The sequence below is a fragment of the Natator depressus genome, chromosome 27 (genome assembly GCF_965152275.1).
Source record: "Natator depressus isolate rNatDep1 chromosome 27, rNatDep2.hap1, whole genome shotgun sequence".
Lineage (NCBI taxonomy): Eukaryota > Metazoa > Chordata > Testudines > Cheloniidae > Natator > Natator depressus.
The window spans coordinates 14,056,765-14,078,753 of NC_134260.1; the positions used below are offsets into that span (position 1 = coordinate 14,056,765).

At 42.8% G+C, this 21,989-nt stretch overlaps 2 protein-coding genes across 2 annotated transcripts; both read right to left on the reverse strand.

The window, feature by feature from the left end:
- Positions 1 to 946: 946 nt before the first annotated feature.
- LOC141978696 (keratin, type I cytoskeletal 19-like) lies at positions 947 to 7,646 on the reverse strand. Its single transcript, XM_074941021.1, has 8 exons — positions 7,062 to 7,646; positions 6,361 to 6,443; positions 5,508 to 5,664; positions 4,070 to 4,231; positions 3,468 to 3,593; positions 3,002 to 3,228; positions 2,044 to 2,174; positions 947 to 1,160 (listed from the first exon to the last, which is right to left on the reverse strand). Exons 1-8 carry the CDS (start codon positions 7,644 to 7,646, stop codon positions 1,135 to 1,137), a joined length of 1,497 nt encoding a protein of 498 aa, XP_074797122.1. The 3' UTR covers positions 947 to 1,134.
- Positions 7,647 to 15,002: 7,356 nt separating this feature from the next.
- On the reverse strand, positions 15,003 to 21,696 carry LOC141978697 (keratin, type I cytoskeletal 19-like). The gene is made up of 8 exons (XM_074941022.1): positions 21,112 to 21,696; positions 19,935 to 20,017; positions 18,870 to 19,026; positions 17,429 to 17,590; positions 16,822 to 16,947; positions 16,356 to 16,582; positions 15,398 to 15,528; positions 15,003 to 15,078 (listed from the first exon to the last, which is right to left on the reverse strand). Exons 1-8 carry the CDS (start codon positions 21,694 to 21,696, stop codon positions 15,053 to 15,055), a joined length of 1,497 nt encoding a protein of 498 aa, XP_074797123.1. The 3' UTR covers positions 15,003 to 15,052.
- Between the last annotated feature and the right edge of the window lie 293 nt (positions 21,697 to 21,989).

The following is a 21,989-nucleotide window of genomic DNA, read 5'->3' on the forward strand; positions in this document are numbered from 1 at the left end:
ATTGAGAACCAAACCCCGTGTCAGGTTTCAGAGTAGCAGCCGTGTTAGTTTGTATCCGCAAAAAGAAGAGTATTTGTGGCACCTTAGAGACTAACAAATTTATCTGAGCATAAGTTTTCGTGGGCTACAGCTCACTTCATCAGACGCAGTGTGTGGCTCAGAATGGGACTGGATTGTTTGGGGGTTGGTAATGGATTACATAACCTTTCACCTTTAGATTACTAAAATGAGTTCAGTTTAGGCTGGTAGTGACCAAAGGAATAGCCCAGTGACCTGTCTGAAGGGAATTGGTTACTTTAGTCCATTTCTTAAGGGGCAGCCTAGAAGTGACAAGGCCTGTCTTCCAGAATTATACTGAGGCATTCAGTCTCCACAACTATCAGCCAGATTCTTTCAGCTGTGCTCAATTCACCTTTTTTTTTAAAAAAAAAACCCTAAAATTTAGCATAGTGTTATGAAAGAAACCCACAAATTCACATAAACCTGCCATACGGGCTGTACATATAGACTGTGAACAATCGCAGTTTATACAATAACAGGCGGTGTCTGACATAGAAGTTAGGGCTGGAAAAGACGTGCTAAGCTAGCTAGTGCATTCCCTCAGCCACACTGGACAAAGCAGAATTGTTCTCCTTAATTTATTGTGAGGAGGCTTCCACCACTTCCCTTTGGGGATGATGGCACAGTCTAACAGACCTATCTGAGCGCATGGCTTCGTGGTTAACCCGGTACCAGAGACCACTGAAAAGTTGGATAGAGGAAACCATTTCTCAGACACAGGTTTCTTGATTGCATCAGGCAGAAGCAAAGTTTTATTGGAGACACTTTTTCAGCAGAAGGTAAATTACCAACCACGGTACAGATTAACTCAAATAAGTAATTATTGTAATTAGACACAGAGAGCATCACAGATTGGAAGAAGCAAGTATCATGATAGGCAGGACGGTGGACCAAAGCTCAGATGGGCCCCTTAGGACACTTGTGTTGGCATTAGCAGCGATGAGTAATTCTGAAGAGCTCTTCTCCATGCTCTTTGCAGAGGTGCACAGTGAATGTGCTGGCTGAGCTCTCGCTTTGTGTATGGATGGGTCTTTGCTGGGTGGGTCTTGCACTGGAAGATGCCGGTTTCTCTTCTTAGTCACAGATCTTTCTGCCGTGCCCTGGAGAGGGATAAATAGAACCATTACTTTGCTTAGAAAGCAAGTAAAACCTTCCCTGCAGCATCAGGCTTTGAGATGTGCCTATTTAACATATACCCCGAGTGTGGGGGCTGCACACAGACACCCTGCTGACTATAAATTCAGATGAGCTCCAGAACTTCCCCAAAATTGTTTATGTGTTTAGAATACAAAAAAAGAATACAAACCCCGCAGGTTGGGCCAGCCGCTGTGCTGGGAATGCACAAGGGAAGCTCCTTGTGCCCTTCCCCTGGCCTAGTCCATCCCCTAGACACCCAGCTCACTCTGCCCCCAATGTGTTTTATTTTTCCTAGAAAGCAAATGTAAATTGTTGTGCTCTCCCCACGGCTGGATGCACCTCCCGGAGATACTGGTTGTGGCCTTGGATCCATTTTCCCATCCCCGACCAACACCTCGTTGGTTCCGTCTCTCTGTTTTAAGGACGTTTTACCACCTCCTTCGTCCTACAAAACACCCAGCCTCCATTTCCAGCCTCTTTCTCCAAGTTCTCTAGACTCTCTCCCTCTCTCTCACTGCTTCCACTTCAGGCTACCTTTCTTTTCCCTCTTTCCTCCTCCCTCTCTTTTAGCTCTCTTCTCCCTCACTTGCACCATTCATAATTCATAGTGAGAGAGTCACAACTGCATTTGATCCTGTTTCTTGACAACACTCCCCATACCATACCACTGTTGTGTCACCATGTCCTACCAGACTCTCCAGTTGCCTTACAACAGGGTCCTGAAAGGTGAGCTACAGCACCTCACAACCACCTAACAGAGAGTGGGTTTGACAGCTTCTCTCTTGCCCTATTGGTAAGAAGAGGACTAAAGAAACATTTTCCCTTATACGGTAAGTCAGTTCTTACCTTTTAGATCACCAGGGTGGCAAGACGTGACATGGGGCAGAGAGTGGGAAGATGAAGAGTAGGAGTGGGACGATTTAGTGACTGTTCCTCCTCCTATTCCACCTCCTACGCAAATCCCTCCATCCGAGCCACTGTGACAAGGAAAGAATGTTTGGTGAATGAACGAGAAACCAACCTTACAACGGCATTGTAGGTTCAGTGAAGCCATGTGACTTTGCCTGTCCTCAATCGCTACCAGTCCAGCAAAGAGCCAGGACCTGTCCAGCACGCCTCCCCAGCACCCTCACTCCACTTTGTCCACGCAGAAAAGCGAAAGCACATCACTACAGGGCGAGTCATTCTCCCCACTAACTTTGCCCACAAAGGATGAATTAGTCATAGGCTGCCATTGCCAATGGGCTTTTTAAACAGGGTCTGCTGACTCCCTTGCTTCCAAATCAGGAAAATCTTTGCCTAATTATTTGTACCATTTGTTTCACAACAAAGTGAAGTTGGGGAGATGCCAGATGCTTGGGATAAAAGAAGGAATGACCTGGACTTTTGGCAAAATCTCAGACTGGGTCTTTTATGCAGGTTAGAAATACTTAGGTTAATGTCTTGTTACAATTCTCTCTCATTTTCACAGCTGCCTCTGCACCCCCGGCTTCTGTCTGGAGCAGAAATGGCAAAATATTGCAATTAATCCTCTCCTCATGGTAGTTGTTGCCCAGCACATACTAGGAAGTACACAACAATACGAGATGATGCTATATCGTTAGATACAGTATTGGAAGACACCTCGTCTCATTAGAAGTTCTCCATTCTGCAGACCCACGAGGCGGGAACGAGGTTTGGCTCAAGCTTTGGATACCTATCCTAACTGTATCTCCACACTCTCTGTGATTTTAGATCTCACACATTGCACAGATCACAGCATAGGTGTTTGCTTTATGCCCCGCTGTGTCTGTAGTCTACGTACACAATGTCACGCTGTCCTCCTTCCAGCAGGCAGCGGTAAGTGTGAATCTCCTGCTCCAGTCGACATTTGACATCCAGGAGGACCTTGTACTCGTGGTTCTGGGACTCAATTTCTGCTCGCAGGTCAGCCAGTTGCTGCTCCACACAGGTGATCTGTTGCTGTAACTGGCACAGGTGGCTGTTGTAGCGACTTTCAGTTTCAGCCAAAGAGGCTTCCAGGTTGTCTCTCTAAGAAATGAAGCAAAGAACCCACCTGTGCTTTAGCCATGCACTAAATTAAACCCATTTTGATGCAGGAAATTGAGGATTTCAACGCAAAAATAAAAGCAAATCGTTGCTAACAATGGGTGTGGCAGTGGTATCCTCGCTGCTACATAGAGTGCCAGGCCAGGCTGGTCCCCGTCAGTCCAGAAATCCAGACCTCATTGTGTCACAGGTGAGATATCAATGGTGACAACATCACATACCTGGCTGAGATGGGCTTGCAGATCAATTTCCAGGCACTGCAACTGACGTCTAAGTTCAGAGACCTGGCTGTTGCACGACTCAACCTCCTGACTGCTTGTGATGACCTCACGATTCACCTCCTCAATCTGAAAACCAGAAACCCAGAATAAAGAGCTTCAGAGGGATTTTTTTAATTGTCAGGTGGATCTAGTGAATGTATAAAGGAGTGGGTAACAAAAGATGTAAGATAGGCAGGGGCTGGGCAAGTTTTCTGCACACTGGAATCAATCTCATCTATTGCTTGTAACTCCCCTTGCTATTCTAATGCTAAGACCCCTCACAACTTCACCAGTAATTCTCTTCTGTCCTAACTGACAGGCTCGCCCGCTGTTCCACCAACACACCTCAATAATGACATGTAGCAAACCCCGTTCTTCCATGAGACACATACACTGTGTATGCACAGGGCCTCCATCCCCTGTGCACCTGGTCACTATACATCTATGCTGATGACGTTTAGAACATATGATACAGGAATAAATTCTCCCCGTGGCGTGCACGTGTGATTCAGAAATAGCTCCTGTGTTTTTGCTTGAGAGAGTTACAGTTGTGATGAATTTACCTTGCATTCATACCAATCTTCAACCTCTTTGCGATTTTGTGCAATCATTGTTTCATACTGGCATCTCATCTCCTCTAGGATTTTCTTCAGATCTGGGCCAGGACAGGAATTGACCTCCACGCTGACATCACCAGTGGACTGGTTTCTCAGACAATTGATTTCCTGCAAAGATAACCCAGATCAGCTTGTTTGAAAAGAAAAAAAACATGAGTTGAGTTCTCTGGCAAGTGAGAGCAGCATGCCACTGTCAGTGAGCCTCTATGTCCTGGGGCCCATGTCTGACAGTCACAACAACTGTCTCTGATGCTTCTTCTCCAGTATACACCCAGCTCTGGTGGGGAAACCACAGCTGATTTCCAAGCAAAGCTCCACAGTGAGTACTCCTGAGGTAAAGAAACAGTGGGTGTTTATTGGTTTGTGTGATGGTTAATCACAGCAAATTAAGGAATTCCTGACTATTTTTGCAGCTTCATCTTCACCTGGGTCTTTTTGTCACTGGATCTTGCATAAGAGGCGATTTCCTGTGATAGTTTCTACATTATGCTTTTTAACAGTTTATGTTTTCACAAGAGCCATTTTTGTGTGTGGCTCTTCTACACACCAAATCCAGTCAGCGCATTTCCACTGACATTTTTGTTGCATCCATATTGTGACAGAATTAACTTTGATGAATGAAAGTCACTCATTTTCCTGAATGGGTTTGGACTAGTGTTACAGGTTCTCTTGGCCTCTTTTTGACAAAGAAGTCATTCTTTATCTTAGATTAGTCCCAATAGGTTGGCTCTCTTCATATTTTTTCCTTTCATATTTACATTTCAAGAGAAGGGAGCTTGGTTCAGTGCTTAGAGTTCCTGACCTACTCTTCCTGGATCTGCTACTGAGTTTCCAAGTGATTTTGGGCAGAACACTTCTTTTAACCATTCCTTAAATATCCTGGCTTCGCAACAGAGAGAATACTAGCATCACAGGGATGTTGTTAATACTAATTAATTGTTTATGAAGAGTTTTGAGTTAAATTAAGTAATGGGCCCGTGACAAATCAGCTGGAAGATTTCTCCAACTCATCTCTAGTCTCTAAGGTAGCTCTCTCCCCTTCCCCTTTTGCAGAGTCCAGGAGCTCCCAGAAGCTTGACATTCGTTCCTAACACTCAGGTCCTACATTGTTCACAAACCTTAAATGGCTGGACCTGAGCTCTTGGGCTGCTTGTGACAATTACTCCAGCACAGGATCCACCCTCTTTATATTTCAAATTAGAATGAATATGACAGGCAACAGGATTTGTGAAAGGAGTAATTTCATAATAATGCAGATTATTATTAATATTCTCTTGGTCGTAGTTGCAGTCGTGCCCTGGTGTTTTAATCAGGATCAGGTCCCCACTGCTGTAGTAAGTAATGTACAAAATAATTTTTTTTATATACGGGAATGAGCTCTTACCTCCTCATGGTTCTTCTTCAGACAACACAGCTCTTCCTTCAGGCACTCAAGCTGCGACTCCAGGTCAGACCTGCACAGGGTCAGTTCGTCCAGAACTTGGCGTAAGCCATTAATATCAGCCTCCACACTCTGGCGAAGGGCCAGCTCAGTCTCATACCTAAGCCATGGACAAGAAAGACAGAAAAGTCAGCCCCTGGCTGAGCCCACCATTAAGGAACTACTACAAAGATGTCACACACTAATTTTTCTGCACGTCCCCTGGGAAATAATCAAAACCCTTTTCTTTTTTAAAAATCCATGGGCCAGACTCTCAGTTGGTAAAAATCTGCATAGCTCCATTGCCTTCAATGGACTCTTGCCAATGTACATCTGTTGTCCCTATATTTTAGCCCATTAAACCTCACAAGCAAACTCTTTGTTGCCTCAAACACTGTGTCCTAGAAATGCCCCTATTCTGGCCCCTCTAGAGTCAAAGACCAAAGGCACATATCAAAATCGGAGATCGCCACTTATGTGTCATTGTTCCCAAGTACTCCCCTATTGGTCTGTCTGTATCCGTGGTTGTCTTTTGTCTTCTAGTGGGATTGTCAGCTCTTTGGGGGTGGTGAGTGTCATTTTGTTCTGTGTTTGTACAGTGCCTAGCACAATGGGGTCCTGGGCCATGACTGAGCTTCATAGCTGTACTCTAATACAGATAATTAATAATAATAATAAAATCTCTCAAAATCTCTGTCACGAATCAGGAATTCCAGTAATTCTTGGTTGGGGATTTCTTCATTTGTCAATTTGTAAATAGGATGTGAGGGAACAAGAGGAGAATTACAGGGTTTGTCTGGTACAGAGAGGTACTCACTTCAGTCTGAAGTCATCAGCTGCCATCCTGCTGTTATCAATGTTCAAAATGATCTTGTTGTTGTCTAGGGTAGTGCAAACAATCTGGAAAAGAATAGAGTCCAGGGGATTTTCAGCTCTGAAGTCTCTTCACTATGTCACATTCAGTGCCACATTGCAAATTTCAGTCTTTTTACTCTCCCAGTATTCAAATTCAGACAGATAGGAAGCACAGAAAATTTCAGATCCAAGGAGAAATGTTTGAGAAATGTCCAAGTGTGTGAAGTGAAATAGGTGAAATGAATGAATGTGTAAAAACACGCTGTTAAAATGCTAACAGTTTTGCAATTATAATTAGTGCTCCCTAGTGTCTGCTATAACAAACCTCACATTTTCAAACTTGGTCTATGGTTCGTAACTATGAGTTTATATTTTTTTCATCGCAAGACTTACATTACAGCTCAGCATTTGGCAGGTATCTCTCTCCTGCACCCTGTGATTCTGTCTCCTTTGTTTTTCCTATCTGGCTAACTCTTCTTCAGAATACACTTGAAAAATATTTTACACCCTCACTCGTAGTTCATAAAAGCAGTTGCCTTAATTTATGTCTGCAAAGAACATTTTACAAAAAGTGAAATATTGCCTCTCACAACTGCCCTAGGATCTGAACACAGACTCAGAGGGAAGCTCTTACAATGGGGAATGCAGCCAAAAAAAAGTCACCTGATTTTGAAGATCTTCTATTTCCTTATAGTAGCAGCTGTAGTCCTTTGGTACACTGGAGTGTCCATGCTGGGCATACCATTCCCTGATTTTGCACTCTAAGGCAGCGTTTTCTTCCTCCAGGCATCGCACCTGGTTCAGGTAAGAAGCCAGGCGGTCATTAAGATTCTGCATGGTCAGCTTTTCATCACAGTTGAAAAATACGCCATCTCCACAAACACCACCACCACCAAAGCCACCACTGACTGCACCACCAAAGCCACCTGCATATCCACAGCGGGTGCTGCCACCACTGAACCCAATGCTGGAACAACCTCCATAACCGTATCCTGGGACACCTGCTCCTAAGACACCTCCATAGCTACCTCCAGAAAAGCTACCAGCACTCAGTCCTGCTCCACAACTCGCTCCACCACTGTAACTCCTACCCGAAAAGCCTCTACCAGAGCCTATCCCATAGGAGCTATATCTTCCAGAAGAGATGGAAGAAGTCCTTCCTCCACCACCACTTCCAACCACACAGCTACCACCACTACTCCTCCCTTTGGTAGAGAGAGTAACAGTCTGCTTGGTGCTGCAGCTCATAGCGACAGCGATTAAGAGTCCAACCCAAAGCCCAAAGCAAGAGGCACAGCTTGATATGAATTCAGACTGCAGATTTTCTATCCCCACAGATCTCTATTTATACCTTCCACAGTGGGTGTCCCAGTAGGGTGTTTCTCCTTCCCTTGGGGCTAGCTAATCTTGCTGTTTATGCCAAGAATAATTTCCCAAAGGCAGTTTCCCTCCAGAAACCCAGTACACAAGGAATTTAAGTTACATGTCAGCAGAGTGTTTCAAAAATACACTCGCAATGATGTTTTATGAATCATCAGCTCTTCCTTATGATGAAAATTTTACAAGAAGAAGCCAGGAAAAACACTGCCCTAAATTATATACAGGGAAGAAATAATGCAGCTTATTGCAACAGAAAGCTCTTTATATGTTGTTGTTTTATTTTAATTTTAATTTTATCATTAATAAGCATGTTTTTCATGTGAGATGCTGGGGCGTAGATATCAAAGATCAAAGTGAATGAATGAATAAACATGGAGTCATGCTTTAGTAAAGTGAAAATAGTGATGAACCTCTCAGTGGAAAGGTCTGAGACACCATGATATAAATATTCAGGTCTGCTCCTAATACTGTGACAGATGCTAGGTCCAATACACTCCTAACAAAGAGAATTCTTAGGCTGTGGAAGTAGAGCGGGGGTTCCCGAACTATAGCCTCTAGATCGCTGCTGATCCACAAGGAGCTCTTGCTGGTAGTCTGTGGAGAGTTGGCTGGTTAACTGGTTCCCCTCCTCCTTGTGTTCAGCTGAAAACTGCATTGAAATAAGCCAAAATACATTAAATACTTTCCTAACGTTACTTTTCCCATGTAAGTAATTGCTGTAGATGCCAGCTGGATGTTTTATGACAGTGAGTGAAAGGGGAAATGGTCCATGCAGTGGTGAATGGGGGTGGGGTTGTCCATGGACAATTTATCTGTTAATATTTGTTGTGTATGTGAAAAACTCTGGGAACTCCTGAAATAGAGAATGTAAAACTGGACCGCTGATAGCACTGGAGGAACAACTGGCTGGCTGCAAAGGGGTGGACTAGGTGTGACCAAATAGACCTTTTCCATTGCTAATGTGTAAGAATCTATACTGAGCAGGGAAATTGAAGTGAGAAGAGCTGTTCTCATTTCTCAACTGCATAGTAATTCATTCTGATTTGCTCTGAGAGCTTGGACACCACTACTGCTATGATATACAGGTGGGAACAAGAAAAGGATTCACAGAACTGGCATACTACAGAAAAGGTCAGTAACGTTTTCCCAAGAGGACATCTTAATAATTGGACGCTTTTCTCTTCAAGTGCACAAAGGCACACATTCCCTAATAGATCGCAATTTACAAGCAACCATTAGTAGTAACTGGGCTTTGTCTCACCTCCTCCCTCCTCCCAGTTAGCTCGTTAAGGGAGAAGTTGTGATGAACCCTCATTTATGTAGACTGGTGCTGTCAGAGAAGACAGAGAGGGCATCAGCTGCCACTCCAGAAGAGAGGGGCTTCTTTGCAAAATGGTTAGAACTATTTACACCCAGCCAGAACTTGTCAGCTGTGAACAGCTGAGATTTGCTAGCATGAGATATTGTGCTAGGGATCTGGAAGCCCTAACACAGAGATTTAGGAGCAATCAGGAACTCTCTGTATAAGGAGAGGCTAAATTCCTATATTGTGTTGCCTGAATGAGACAGAGAAAGGGATTCCATATTAGAGGAAAAAGGGTTATTGAAAAACTACTTGCTGTTGTGAGCACCTAATTCTCCAAGTCCTTCTCCTCTGGGATCTGAAAGACAATCCCTCCAAATCCATACCCCTCAAACCATCTCCTGTTTACTGGTAGGAATAGCTATCTATATTACGCACTTATATGGCTCCCATCCCATAGTACCCAAGTGCCTCCCAAGTATGTATGGATTTATCATCATCCCATTCATGTAAGTTAGGGTACTATGATCCCCGTTTAAGTGATCATAATTAATTTATTTAGATTTCAAATGATAAAAAGGATGCCTATCACAAGGCTCTAGATGCCCTGCCACATTCATTAACGACTCGGTACATGGAAACCCCCAACAGCATTAAAATAATCCTTCCACAGAGAGAGAAAGTGACTTCCTCAAGGTCACGGAATGAAACTGTGGCAGAGCCAAGAATTACATGCAGGGCTCCTGAATTAGGCTACAGTGCTTTAAACAGAAGCCAGTCCTCCCTTCAGAAATGTACCCCACTCGCTTCCCAAATGCAAGTCAGCAAAGACACAATCATGAGGAAAGTTGTAAGGAAGAAAATCTGATTTTCATCATTTGTACTGTGGAGTATAATTTGTGTCAGGGTGAGGCTCTGAGGACAAACAGAAATTAATATAATGCTTTTATTGCTTGAAGCTTTTGTTATGCTGTGTCTGAAGAAATTAGCCAATAGCTGTCCTCAGTAAGCAGCTTTTGTGGAGGGGGTAACTTCTGTTCTCTCTTTCAGAGGTATCGTTTTGGCACAGCAGAGTTCCACTTTCTTGCCAGCACAGCAAAACTTGCCTGAATTACATGCAGCACAAACAGAGGTTCATTGTCAATTCCACGGAAGATTTTTGTACATTTGTAGTTAGCTAAAGACTCCGTTGCTTGACGTACAGGCCCTGCCATGGATCAGAGCGGGAAATGCATTTATGTTTGCTACTCATCTCATTAACTCCGACTCTCTCTTGCTGTCTGTGACAGCAAATTGTCCTTTTGCTTCAAAACTTGCAGCATCATGTGTTACCGTTTTTCCCACCAAAATGGTTGATTTCCCGCTGCACCTTCCCACTGATGGTTTTTTATAACAATGGGCAGAGTTAATTTTCAGGACATCTCTCTCTTTTTCTCTGTCTGGTTCTTTTGTTCATCGAAAGTCCACTATAGAATATTTTCTCTAAGAGCCCTGTGTGCTCCACGAGGAGGGTGTGTCCAAACCAGCAGAGCTCTTTCCTAAGCATTGCTTCGTGATGTTTCTGCAGCCTTGTTGTACATGATTTTATCTTGTCACTTGTCATAATTACCTTATGCAATTTGCATAATAGCTACCAGGCATCATCTATTAAATTTTTCCAGTTCTTTGATGTGCAAACAGAGAGTAAGTTGGAAATCAGTACTCTGCAGTAAATGTGGACTTTAATTTTTGCATGTGGGTGGGTGTGGGATACTGTGCTGATTGCAGTTTTAGTGTTGCAACCCTTCAAATTCAGACCATGCCTTTTTATCGGGCTAATGATTCGCTGGTCTGTAATGACGATGTCTGACAAAATTCCAAGCAGGTAAATTAAATCTTTACCATGCTGAATTTGGCAACACTGATTGTGGTCCTAAGTCTTAAATATACCTTCCAAGGTGCCAGTTTTGTGCATTACTTCAGTTTCTCTCACACGGGTGGTTAGTTCGTAGCTTTGAGTTATCTCAGCACATTTGTTAGTGATGAATTGGAGGTGTGGTAGAGCGTGTACAACAAGAGCAGAATCATCTACTCTTAGAAGCTCATCCTTAACCTCCTCGATTTCTTTTCTGAAGGGTTTAATCTGCTTGCAGAGTCTGCCGATATTTCACGATGCAATAAAAATTCCTGGCGTTTACATCGCTGGGGGCGTCATCGTCAATCAATAATCATGGCAAAGAAGAATCCAAAGAGACGTTAGGGAATACCAGGAAGAATGAAGTGGGAGTGAAGGCACAGCTGGTTCACCCTCCTTGTATACTTTCTCACTGGGATCTGTGTGCAGAGATGGATTGGAACAGGAGACAATGCCCGAGCCTGCAGCAGAACACGGAAATGTACTGGCAGAGCACTGTGAGAATGTGGGAAGTGAGCAACAGAGCTGGACTATTTAAAGTGCTTCAAACACCAGACATCAAGGTGGTCAGTCCAATGCAGGCAGATAGATAGATAGATGATGTGTACCCAACTTGGTGTTTCTTCTGAAATGATTCTTCCATTTGTATTTATTTTTTTTTAAATATTGTACAATACATTTATGATTTGTCACTCATGTGACTACTTCACAGCATACAGCATTCACAGCCATTACTAACACAGTGTTAGACTAGGTGGAGACAATAGACAAGAAGAGGGGTGAAATATAACTATTATTTATTGTTATTTCAATTGCAGTAGCATGTACAGATCCCACACAAGTACAACAGCCCTATTTTACTAGGCACTGGACAAACAAATAACACAAGGACAGTCTCAGGCCTTGAGAGCTCACAGCCTCAGGGTTGGTTATTGTCATGGGAATTTACACTTACATAAATCTTTACAAATGTTACAAATGGTACAATAAATAAATACAGAAAAACAGATCTACATCACAAAACAGACTTTTATGGAGAATTTAGAGTGTCTACATTATACCATAAAATACATGAGTATTCAAAAAAATCTAGACTCCACATAGTCTTGTATAATTATTTTCAACACCCAGTATTTAATAGATGCTTATTGCAAACAGTTTGCACTCCATGTGGCTAGTGGTCTCCTCTCGATCTCCTCATTCACACCTTGTAGCATCTGTTCATTTGTCCCTGCAAAGATTTCTTTTTGATGATGCTGTAATCTGTATTCATTTCTGCTCCCTCATGAAAGGGCTGGTGATTCTGCCTCCCCGTAGGAGCACAATTCATTTTAACCACAACTGTTGGCATCAATGCTGACTGCTTCCCAAGATCCATTCTGCACTGAGCCTTGAGACTCCTTCCTTGTGCTCTGCCCACACTCCTTGCTTGTTCTTCTCTTTGTCTTCTCCTACTTGCATCGTAGTGCCTTTGCTCATGCTGTCTCCTACTCTTGGAACAGCCTCCCCTTCCCAGCGCACCAAACATCTTCACTCCCCCTTTAAATTCCTCTTCAAAACTTATGGTTTTCAGCCTAAGCCTGTGCCTCAGTCACCTGCTCGTCATCTCTTGCTCTAATTGTTTACAGTGAGAAAAGAAAAAAAATCAATGCTCATAAACAGCATTCCCCACATAACATGAATCACGCCTTCTCTATTTGTTATAACCCTCCTTCATCCCTTCCCTCCTTCATCTTAGCCTGTTGTCATCATTTCCTCTGACTGTATAATTTAGACTGGAAACTTGTTGGCATCTGTGTGTGTAAAATTCATTTCCACGTGGCATGGTCTCATACTTATTGGTTCACCATATTGTGTCTTTATTCGTGCTGTTGATTAATCTCAGTTAACTCACGCGGTTAACTCAAAAAAATTAATTGCGATTAAAAAAATTAATCGCAGTTTTAATCACACTGTTAAACAATAGAATACCAGTTGAAATTTATTAATATTTTGGATGTTTTTCTACATTTTCATATATATTGTATTCTGTCTTGTAATTGAAATCAAAGTGTGTATTATTTTTTATTACAAATATTTGTACTGTAAAAATGATAAAATAAATTGTATTTTTCAATTCACCTCATACAAGTACTGTAGTGCAATCTCTTTATCGTGAAAGTGCAACTTACAAATGTAGATTTTTTTTGTTACATAACTGCACTCAAAAACAAAACAACATAAATCTTCAGACCCTACAAGTCCACTCAGTCCTACTTCTTGTTCAACCAATTGCTAAGACAAAAAAGTTTTTTACATTTGCAGGAGATAATGCTGCCCTCTTCTTATTTACATTGCCACCAGAAAGTGAGAACAGGCATTTGCATGGCACTTTTGTAGCTGGCACTACATAGTATTTACGTGCCACATATGCTAAACATTCATATGCCCCTTCATGCTTCGGCCACCATTCCAGAGGACATGCTTCCATGCTGATGACGCTCGTTAAAAAAATAATGCATTAATTACATTTATGACTGAACTCCTTCAGGGAGAATTGTATGTCCCCTGCTCTGTTTTACCTGCATTCTGCCATATATTTCATGTTATAGCGGGCGTGGATGATGACCCAGCACATGTTGTTTATTTTAAGAACACTTTCACAGTAGATTTGACAAAATACAAAGAAGGTACCAATGTGAGATTTCTAAAAATAGCTACAGTACTCGAGCCAAGGTTTAAGAATCTGAAGTGCCTTCCAAAATCTCAGAGGGACAAAGTGTGGAACATGCTTTCAGAAGTCTTAAAAGAGCAACACTCCCATGCGGAAACTACAGAACCTAAACCATCAAAAAAGAAAATCAACCTTCTGCTGGTGGCATCTGACTCAGATAATAAAAATGAACATGTGTCGGTCCGCTCTGTTTTGGATCGTTATCGAGTAGAACCCGTCATTAGCATGGACGCATGTCCTCTGGAATGGTGGTTGAAGCATCAAGGGACATATGAATCTTTAGAGCATATAGCACGTAACTATCTTGTGACGCCGGGTGCAACAGTGCCATGTGAATGCCTTTTCTCACTTTCAGGTGACATTGTAAACAAGAAGCGGGCAGCTTTATCTCCTGCAAATGTAACCAGACTTGTATTTCTGAGCGATTAACTGAACAAGACGTAGGACTGAGTGGACTTGCAAGCTCTAAAATTTTACATTGTTTTATTTTTAAATGAAGTTATTTTTTTACATAATTTTACATTTGTGAGTTCAACTTTCATGATAAAGAGATTGCACTACAGTACTTGTATTGGGTGAATTGAAAAACACTGTTTCTAGTTTTTTACAGTGCAAATACTTGTAATCAAAAATAAATAGAAAGGGAGCACTGTACACTTTCTATTCTGTGAGAACATGAGAACATAAGAATGGCCAGACTGGGTCAGACCAAAGTTCCATATGGGCTGTACATATAGACTGTGAACAATCGCAGTTTACACAGTAACAGGCGGTGTCTGATATAGAAGTTAGGGCTGGAAAAGACGTGCTAAGTTAGCTAGTGCATTCCCTCAGCCCCACTGGACAAAGCAGAATTGTTCTCCTTAATTTATTGTGAGGAGGCTTCCACCACTTCCCTTTGGGGATGATGGCACAGTCTAACAGACCTATCTGAGCGCATGGCTTCGTGGTTAACCCAGTACCAGAGACCACTGAAAAGTTGGATAGAGGAAACCATTTCCCAGACACAGGTTTCTTGATTGCATCAGGCAGAAGCAAAGTTTTATTGGAGACACTTTTTTAGCAGAAGGTAAATTACCAACCATGGTGCAGATTAACTCAAGTAAGTAATTATTGTAATTAGACACAGAGAGCATCACCGATTGGAAAAAGCAAATATCATGATAGGCAGGACGGTGGACCAAAGCTCAGATGGGCTCCTTAGGACACTTGTGTTGGCATTAGCAGCGATGAGTAATTCTGAAGAGCTCTTCTCCATGCTCTTTGCAGAGGTGCACAGTGAATGTGCTGGCTGAGCTCTCGCTTTGTGTATGGGTGGGTCTTTTCTGGGTGGGTCTTGCACTGGAAGATGCTGGTTTCTGTTCTTAGTCACAGATCTTTCTGCCGTGCCCTGGAGAGGGATAAATAGAACCATTACTTTGCTTAGAAAGGAAGTAAAACTCTTCTCCCTCACTTGCACCATTCATGATTCATAAGTGAGAGAGTCACAACTGCATCCTGTTTCTTGACAACACTCCCCATACCATACCACTGTTGTGTCACCATGTCCTACCAGACTCTCCAGTTGCCTTACAACGGGGTCCTGAAAGGTGAGCTACAGCACCTCACAACCACCTAACAGAGAGTGGGTTTGACAGCTTCTCTCTTGCCCTATTGGTAAGAAGAGGACCAAAGAAACATTTTCCCTTATATGGTAAGTCAGTTCTTACCTTTTAGATCACCAGGGTGGCAAGACGTGACATGGGGCAGAGAGTGGGAAGATGAAGAGTAGGAGTGGGACGTTTTAGTGACTGTTCCTCCTCCTATTCCACCTCCTACGCAAATCCCTCCATCCGAGCCACTGTGACAAGGAAAGAATGTTTGGTGAATAGACGAGAAACCAACCTTACAACGGCATTGTAGGTTCAGTGAAGCCATGTGACTTTGCCTGTCCTCAATCGCTACCAGTCCAGCAAAGAGCCAGGACCTGTCCAGCACGCCTCCCCAGCACCCTCACTCCACTTTGTCCACGCAGAAAAGCGAAAGTACATCACTACAGGGCGAGTCATTCTCCCCACTAACTTTGCCCACAAAGGATGAATTAGTCATAGTCTGCCATTGCCAATGGGCTTTTTAAATAGGGTCTGCTGACTCCCTTGTTTCCAAATCAGGAAAATCTTTGCCTAATTATTTGTACCATTTGTTTCACAACAAAGTGAAGTTGGGGAGATGCCAGATGCTTGGGATAAAAGAAGGAATGACCTGGACTTTTGGCAAAATCTCAGACTGGGTCTTTTATGCAGGTTAGAAATACTTAGGTTAATGTCTTGTTACAATTCTCTCTCATTTTCACAGCTGCCTCTGCACCCCCGGCTTCTGTCTGGAGCAGAAATGGCAAAATATTGCAATTAATCCTCTCCTCATGGTAGTTGTTGCCCAGCACATACTAGGAAGTACACAACAATACGAGATGATGCTATATCGTTAGATACAGTATTGGAAGACACCTCGTCTCATTAGAAGTTCTCCATTCTGCAGACCCACGAGGCGGGAACGAGGTTTGGCTCAAGCTTTGGATACCTATCCTAACTGTATCTCCACACTCTCTGTGATTTTAGATCTCACACATTGCACAGATCACAGCATAGGTGTTTGCTTTATGCCCCGCTGTGTCTGTAGTCTACGTACACAATGTCACGCTGTCCTCCTTCCAGCAGGCAGCGGTAAGTGTGAATCTCCTGCTCCAGTCGACATTTGACATCCAGGAGGACCTTGTACTCGTGGTTCTGGGACTCAATTTCTGCTCGCAGGTCAGCCAGTTGCTGCTCCACACAGGTGATCTGTTGCTGTAACTGGCACAGGTGGCTGTTGTAGCGACTTTCAGTTTCAGCCAAAGAGGCTTCCAGGTTGTCTCTCTAAGAAATGAAGCAAAGAACCCACCTGTGCTTTAGCCATGCACTAAATTAAACCCATTTTGATGCAGGAAATTGAGGATTTCAACGCAAAAATAAAAGCAAATCGTTGCTAACAATGGGTGTGGCAGTGGTATCCTCGCTGCTACATAGAGTGCCAGGCCAGGCTGGTCCCCGTCAGTCCAGAAATCCAGACCTCATTGTGTCACAGGTGAGATATCAATGGTGACAACATCACATACCTGGCTGAGATGGGCTTGCAGATCAATTTCCAGGCACTGCAACTGACGTCTAAGTTCAGAGACCTGGCTGTTGCACGACTCAACCTCCTGACTGCTTGTGATGACCTCACGATTCACCTCCTCAATCTGAAAACCAGAAACCCAGAATAAAGAGCTTCAGAGGGATTTTTTAATTGTCAGGTGGATCTAGTGAATGTATAAAGGAGTGGGTAACAAAAGATGTAAGATAGGCAGGGGCTGGGCAAGTTTTCTGCACACTGGAATCAATCTCATCTATTGCTTGCTATTGCAACTCCCCTTGCTATTCTAATGCTAAGACCCCTCACAACTTCACCAGTAATTCTCTTCTGTCCTAACTGACAGGCTCGCCCGCTGTTCCACCAACACACCTCAATAATGACATGTAGCAAACCCCGTTCTTCCATGAGACACATACACTGTGTATGCACAGGGCCTCCATCCCCTGTGCACCTGGTCACTATACATCTATGCTGATGACGTTTAGAACATATGATACAGGAATAAATTCTCCCCGTGGCGTGCACGTGTGATTCAGAAATAGCTCCTGTATTTTTGCTTGAGAGAGTTACAGTTGTGATGAATTTACCTTGCATTCATACCAATCTTCAACCTCTTTGCGATTTTGTGCAATCATTGTTTCATACTGGCATCTCATCTCCTCTAGGATTTTCTTCAGATCTGGGCCAGGACAGGAATTGACCTCCACGCTGACATCACCAGTGGACTGGTTTCTCAGACAATTGATTTCCTGCAAAGATAACCCAGATCAGCTTGTTTGAAAAGAAAAAAAACATGAGTTGAGTTCTCTGGCAAGTGAGAGCAGCATGCCACTGTCAGTGAGCCTCTATGTCCTGGGGCCCATTTCTGACAGTCACAACAACTGTCTCTGATGCTTCTTCTCCAGTATACACCCAGCTCTGGTGGGGAAACCACAGCTGATTTCCAAGCAAAGCTCCACAGTGAGTACTCCTGAGGTAAAGAAACAGTGGGTGTTTATTGGTTTGTGTGATGGTTAATCACAGCAAATTAAGGAATTCCTGACTATTTTTGCAGCTTCATCTTCACCTGGGTCTTTTTGTCACTGGATCTTGCATAAGAGGCGATTTCCTGTGATAGTTTCTACATTATGCTTTTTAACAGTTTATGTTTTCACAAGAGCCATTTTTGTGTGTGGCTCTTCTACACACCAAATCCAGTCAGCGCATTTCCACTGACATTTTTGTTGCATCCATATTGTGACAGAATTAACTTTGATGAATGAAAGTCACTCATTTTCCTGAATGGGTTTGGACTAGTGTTACAGGTTCTCTTGGCCTCTTTTTGACAAAGAAGTCATTCTTTATCTTAGATTAGTCCCAATAGGTTGGCTCTCTTCATATTTTTTCCTTTCATATTTACATTTCAAGAGAAGGGAGCTTGGTTCAGTGCTTAGAGTTCCTGACCTACTCTTCCTGGATCTGCTACTGAGTTTCCAAGTGATTTTGGGCAGGACACTTCTTTTAACCATTCCTTAAATATCCTGGCTTCGCAACAGAGAGAATACTAGCATCACAGGGATGTTGTTAATACTAATTAATTGTTTATGAAGAGTTTTGAGTTAAATTAAGTAATGGGCCCGTGACAAATCAGCTGGAAGATTTCTCCAACTCATCTCTAGTCTCTAAGGTAGCTCTCTCCCCTTCCCCTTTTGCAGAGCCCAGGAGCTCCCAGAAGCTTGACATTCATTCCTAACACTCAGGTCCTACATTGTTCACAAACCTTAGATGGCTGGACCTGAGCTCTTGGGTTGCTTGTGACAATTACTCCGGCACAGGATCCGCCCTCTTTATATTTCAAATTAGAATGAATATGACAGGCAATGGGATTTGTGAAAGGAGTAATATCATAATAATGCAAATTATTATTAATATTCTCTTGGTCGTAGTTGCAGTCGTGCCCTGGTGTTTTAATCAGGATCAGGTCCCCACTGCTGTAGTAAGTAATGTACAAAATTAAAAAAAAATCCATTTAAGGGAATGAGCTCTTACCTCCTCATGGTTCTTCTTCAGACAACACAGCTCTTCCTTCAGGCACTCAAGCTGTGCCTCCAGGTCAGACCTGCACAGGGTCAGTTCGTCCAGAACTTGGCGTAAGCCATTAATATCAGCCTCCACACTCTGGCGAAGGGCCAGCTCAGTCTCATACCTAAGCCATGGACAAAAGAGACAGAAAAGTCAGCCCCTGGCTGAGCCCACCATTAAGGATTCCTGCACTTTGGTTATGAATGGGTCTGGGTTTCCCTTCTTTCAGCTTTACCTTTATATCTGTGCTTAAAGTATAACACACTACGTCTGCTGCCTAGTCTATCTGTGTGTTCAAAGGCAGGATGTGATGTTTGGTTCATAAAAGACCTTCTTCTTCAGCTGTTTTTTTGCCCCTCTCCTCTCGACTGGAACTACAACAAAGATGTCACACACTAATTTTTCTTCACTTCCCCTGGGAAATAATCTAAACCCTTTTCTTTATTAAAAAATCCGTGGGCCAAACTCTCAGTTGGTATAAATCTGCATAGCTCCATTGCCTTCAATGGACTCATGCCAACTTACATCAGTTGTCCTTATATTTTAGCCCTCTAAATCCCACAAGCAAACTCTTTATTGCCTCAAACACTCTGTCCTGGAAATGCCCCTATTCTGGCACCTGTAGAGTCAAAGACCGAAGGCACAACTCAAAATCTGAGACCACCGATTATGTGTCATTGTTCCCGAGTACTCCCCCATTGGTCTGTCTGTATCCATTGTTTTTTGTCTTTGAGGGTGGTGAGTGTCATTTTGTTCTGTGTTTGTACAGTGCCTAGCACAATGGGGTCCTGGTCCATGACGTGGCTCGTAGGTGCCATGATATTATAAATAATTAACAATAATAAAATCTCACAAAAATACCACCTGTCCCGATTTGGGAATTCCACTAACTCCCCATTAGGAGATATCTTAATTTGGGAATAGGATACGTAATTCTTGGTTGGAGGATTTCTTCTTTTGTCAATTTGTAAATAGGATGTGAGGGAACAAGAGGATAATGACAGTGTTTGTCTGGTACAGAGAGGTACTCACTTCAGTCTGAAATCATCTGCTGTCATCCTGTTGTTATCAATGTTCAGAATGATCTTGTTGTTGTCTAAGGTAGTGCAAACAATCTGGAAAAGAAGAGGGTCCAGGGGATTTTCAGTCCTGAAGTCTCTTCACTATGTCACATTCAGTGCCACATTGCAAATTTCAGTCTTTTTACTCTCCCAGTATTCAAATTCAGTCAGATAGGAAGCACAGAAGATTTCAGATCCAAGGAGAAATGTTTGAGAAATATCCGAGTGTGTGAAATGAAAGAGGTGAAATGCATAAATGTGTAAAAACACACAGTTATGATGCTAACACTTTTGCAATGATAATTAGTGCTCCCTGGTGCCTACTGTAACAAACCTCATATTTTCAAACTTGGTCTAGAGTTCATAACTATGAGTTTGTTTTTCATCGCAAGACTTACATTACAACTCAGTATTTGGCAGGTATCTCTCTCCTGCACCCTGTGATCCTGTCCGCTTTTTTTTTTCCTATCTGACTAACCCTTCTTCAGAATACACTTGGAAAATATTTTTTACAAAAATTAAATTGCCCGTTCAAAACTATTGGTGACAAAGTATTCTTTTCTTCTTATTGTTCTTTATGAGAATATTCCCCTTCCCCACCCTCACTTCTGTATACGAGCTCAAAGTTGGTTGAAATAGAAATGAGATTTTAACTAGAATCCAGGAAAACTGATGACAGGATACAATGTAGTAATGAACATAACTCAGTGGATTAATGAATGAATTTCTCTTCTCATCTCCCTTTTGGGTATAAATATATTAAAACATCCTGTTACAAACTTCATTCATGAGGAATACTGACCATGCCCAAGTTGTTCCCTGCATATGTAACCTTCTTCTCTTTGTACAAATCTGGTCGAGAAAAATCAAATAGTAAATGGATTCATGAATTTTCACACCCGCACTCATAGTTCATAAAAGCAGTTGCCTTAATTTATGTCTGCAAAGAACATTTTAGAAAAGTGAAATATTGCCTCTCACAACTGCACTGGGATCTTTATCTTGAAAAAATGGCTTCATTGTGTGGACGGGTGCAGGGTTAATTCGGATTTAACGCTGCTAAATCTGACATAAACTCATAGTGTAGACCAGGCCACAGGCTCAGGGGGAAGCTCTTACAATGGGGAATGCAGCCAAAAAAAAGTCACCTGATTTTGAAGATCTTCTATTTCCTTATAGTAGCAGCTGTAGTCCTTTGGTACACTGGAGTGTCCATGCTGGGCATACCATTCCCTGATTTTGCACTCTAAGGCAGCGTTTTCTTCCTCCAGGCATCGCACCTGGTTCAGGTAAGAAGCCAGGCGGTCATTAAGATTCTGCATGGTCAGCTTTTCATCACAGTTGAAAAATACGCCATCTCCACAAACACCACCACCACCAAAGCCACCACTGACTGCACCACCAAAGCCACCTGCATATCCACAGCGGGTGCTGCCACCACTGAACCCAATGCTGGAACAACCTCCATAACCGTATCCTGGGACACCTGCTCCTAAGACACCTCCATAGCTACCTCCAGAAAAGCTACCAGCACTCAGTCCTGCTCCACAACTCGCTCCACCACTGTAACTCCTACCCGAAAAGCCTCTACCAGAGCCTATCCCATAGGAGCTATATCTTCCAGAAGAGATGGAAGAAGTCCTTCCTCCACCACCACTTCCAACCACACAGCTACCACCACTACTCCTCCCTTTGGTAGAGAGAGTAACAGTCTGCTTGGTGCTGCAGCTCATAGCGACAGCGATTAAGAGTCCAACCCAAAGCCCAAAGCAAGAGGCACAGCTTGATATGAATTCAGACTGCAGATTTTCTATCCCCACAGATCTCTATTTATACCTTCCACAGTGGGTGTCCCAGTAGGGTGTTTCTCCTTCCCTTGGGGCTAGCTAATCTTGCTGTTTATGCCAAGAATAATTTCCCAAAGGCAGTTTCCCTCCAGAAACCCAGTACACAAGGAATTTAAGTTACATGTCAGCAGAGTGTTTCAAAAATACACTCGCAATGATGTTTTATGAATCATCAGCTC

Coding starts and splice junctions, on each gene's coding strand:
- LOC141978696 (XM_074941021.1), bottom strand. CDS start 7,646: ATGAGCTGCAGCACCAAGCAGACTGTTACTCTCTCTACCAAAGGGAGG. Junction 3,229..3,467: donor TGCAAGCCCATCTCAGCCAG/GTATGTGATGTT, acceptor TTCATTTCTTAG/AGAGACAACCTGGAAGCCTC. Junction 2,175..3,001: donor GGAGGACAGCGTGACATTGT/GTACGTAGACTA, acceptor TCCTTGTCACAG/TGGCTCGGATGGAGGGATTT.
- LOC141978697 (XM_074941022.1), bottom strand. CDS start 21,696: ATGAGCTGCAGCACCAAGCAGACTGTTACTCTCTCTACCAAAGGGAGG. Junction 17,591..18,869: donor TGAAGAAGAACCATGAGGAG/GTAAGAGCTCAT, acceptor TTATCTTTGCAG/GAAATCAATTGTCTGAGAAA. Junction 15,529..16,355: donor GGAGGACAGCGTGACATTGT/GTACGTAGACTA, acceptor TCCTTGTCACAG/TGGCTCGGATGGAGGGATTT.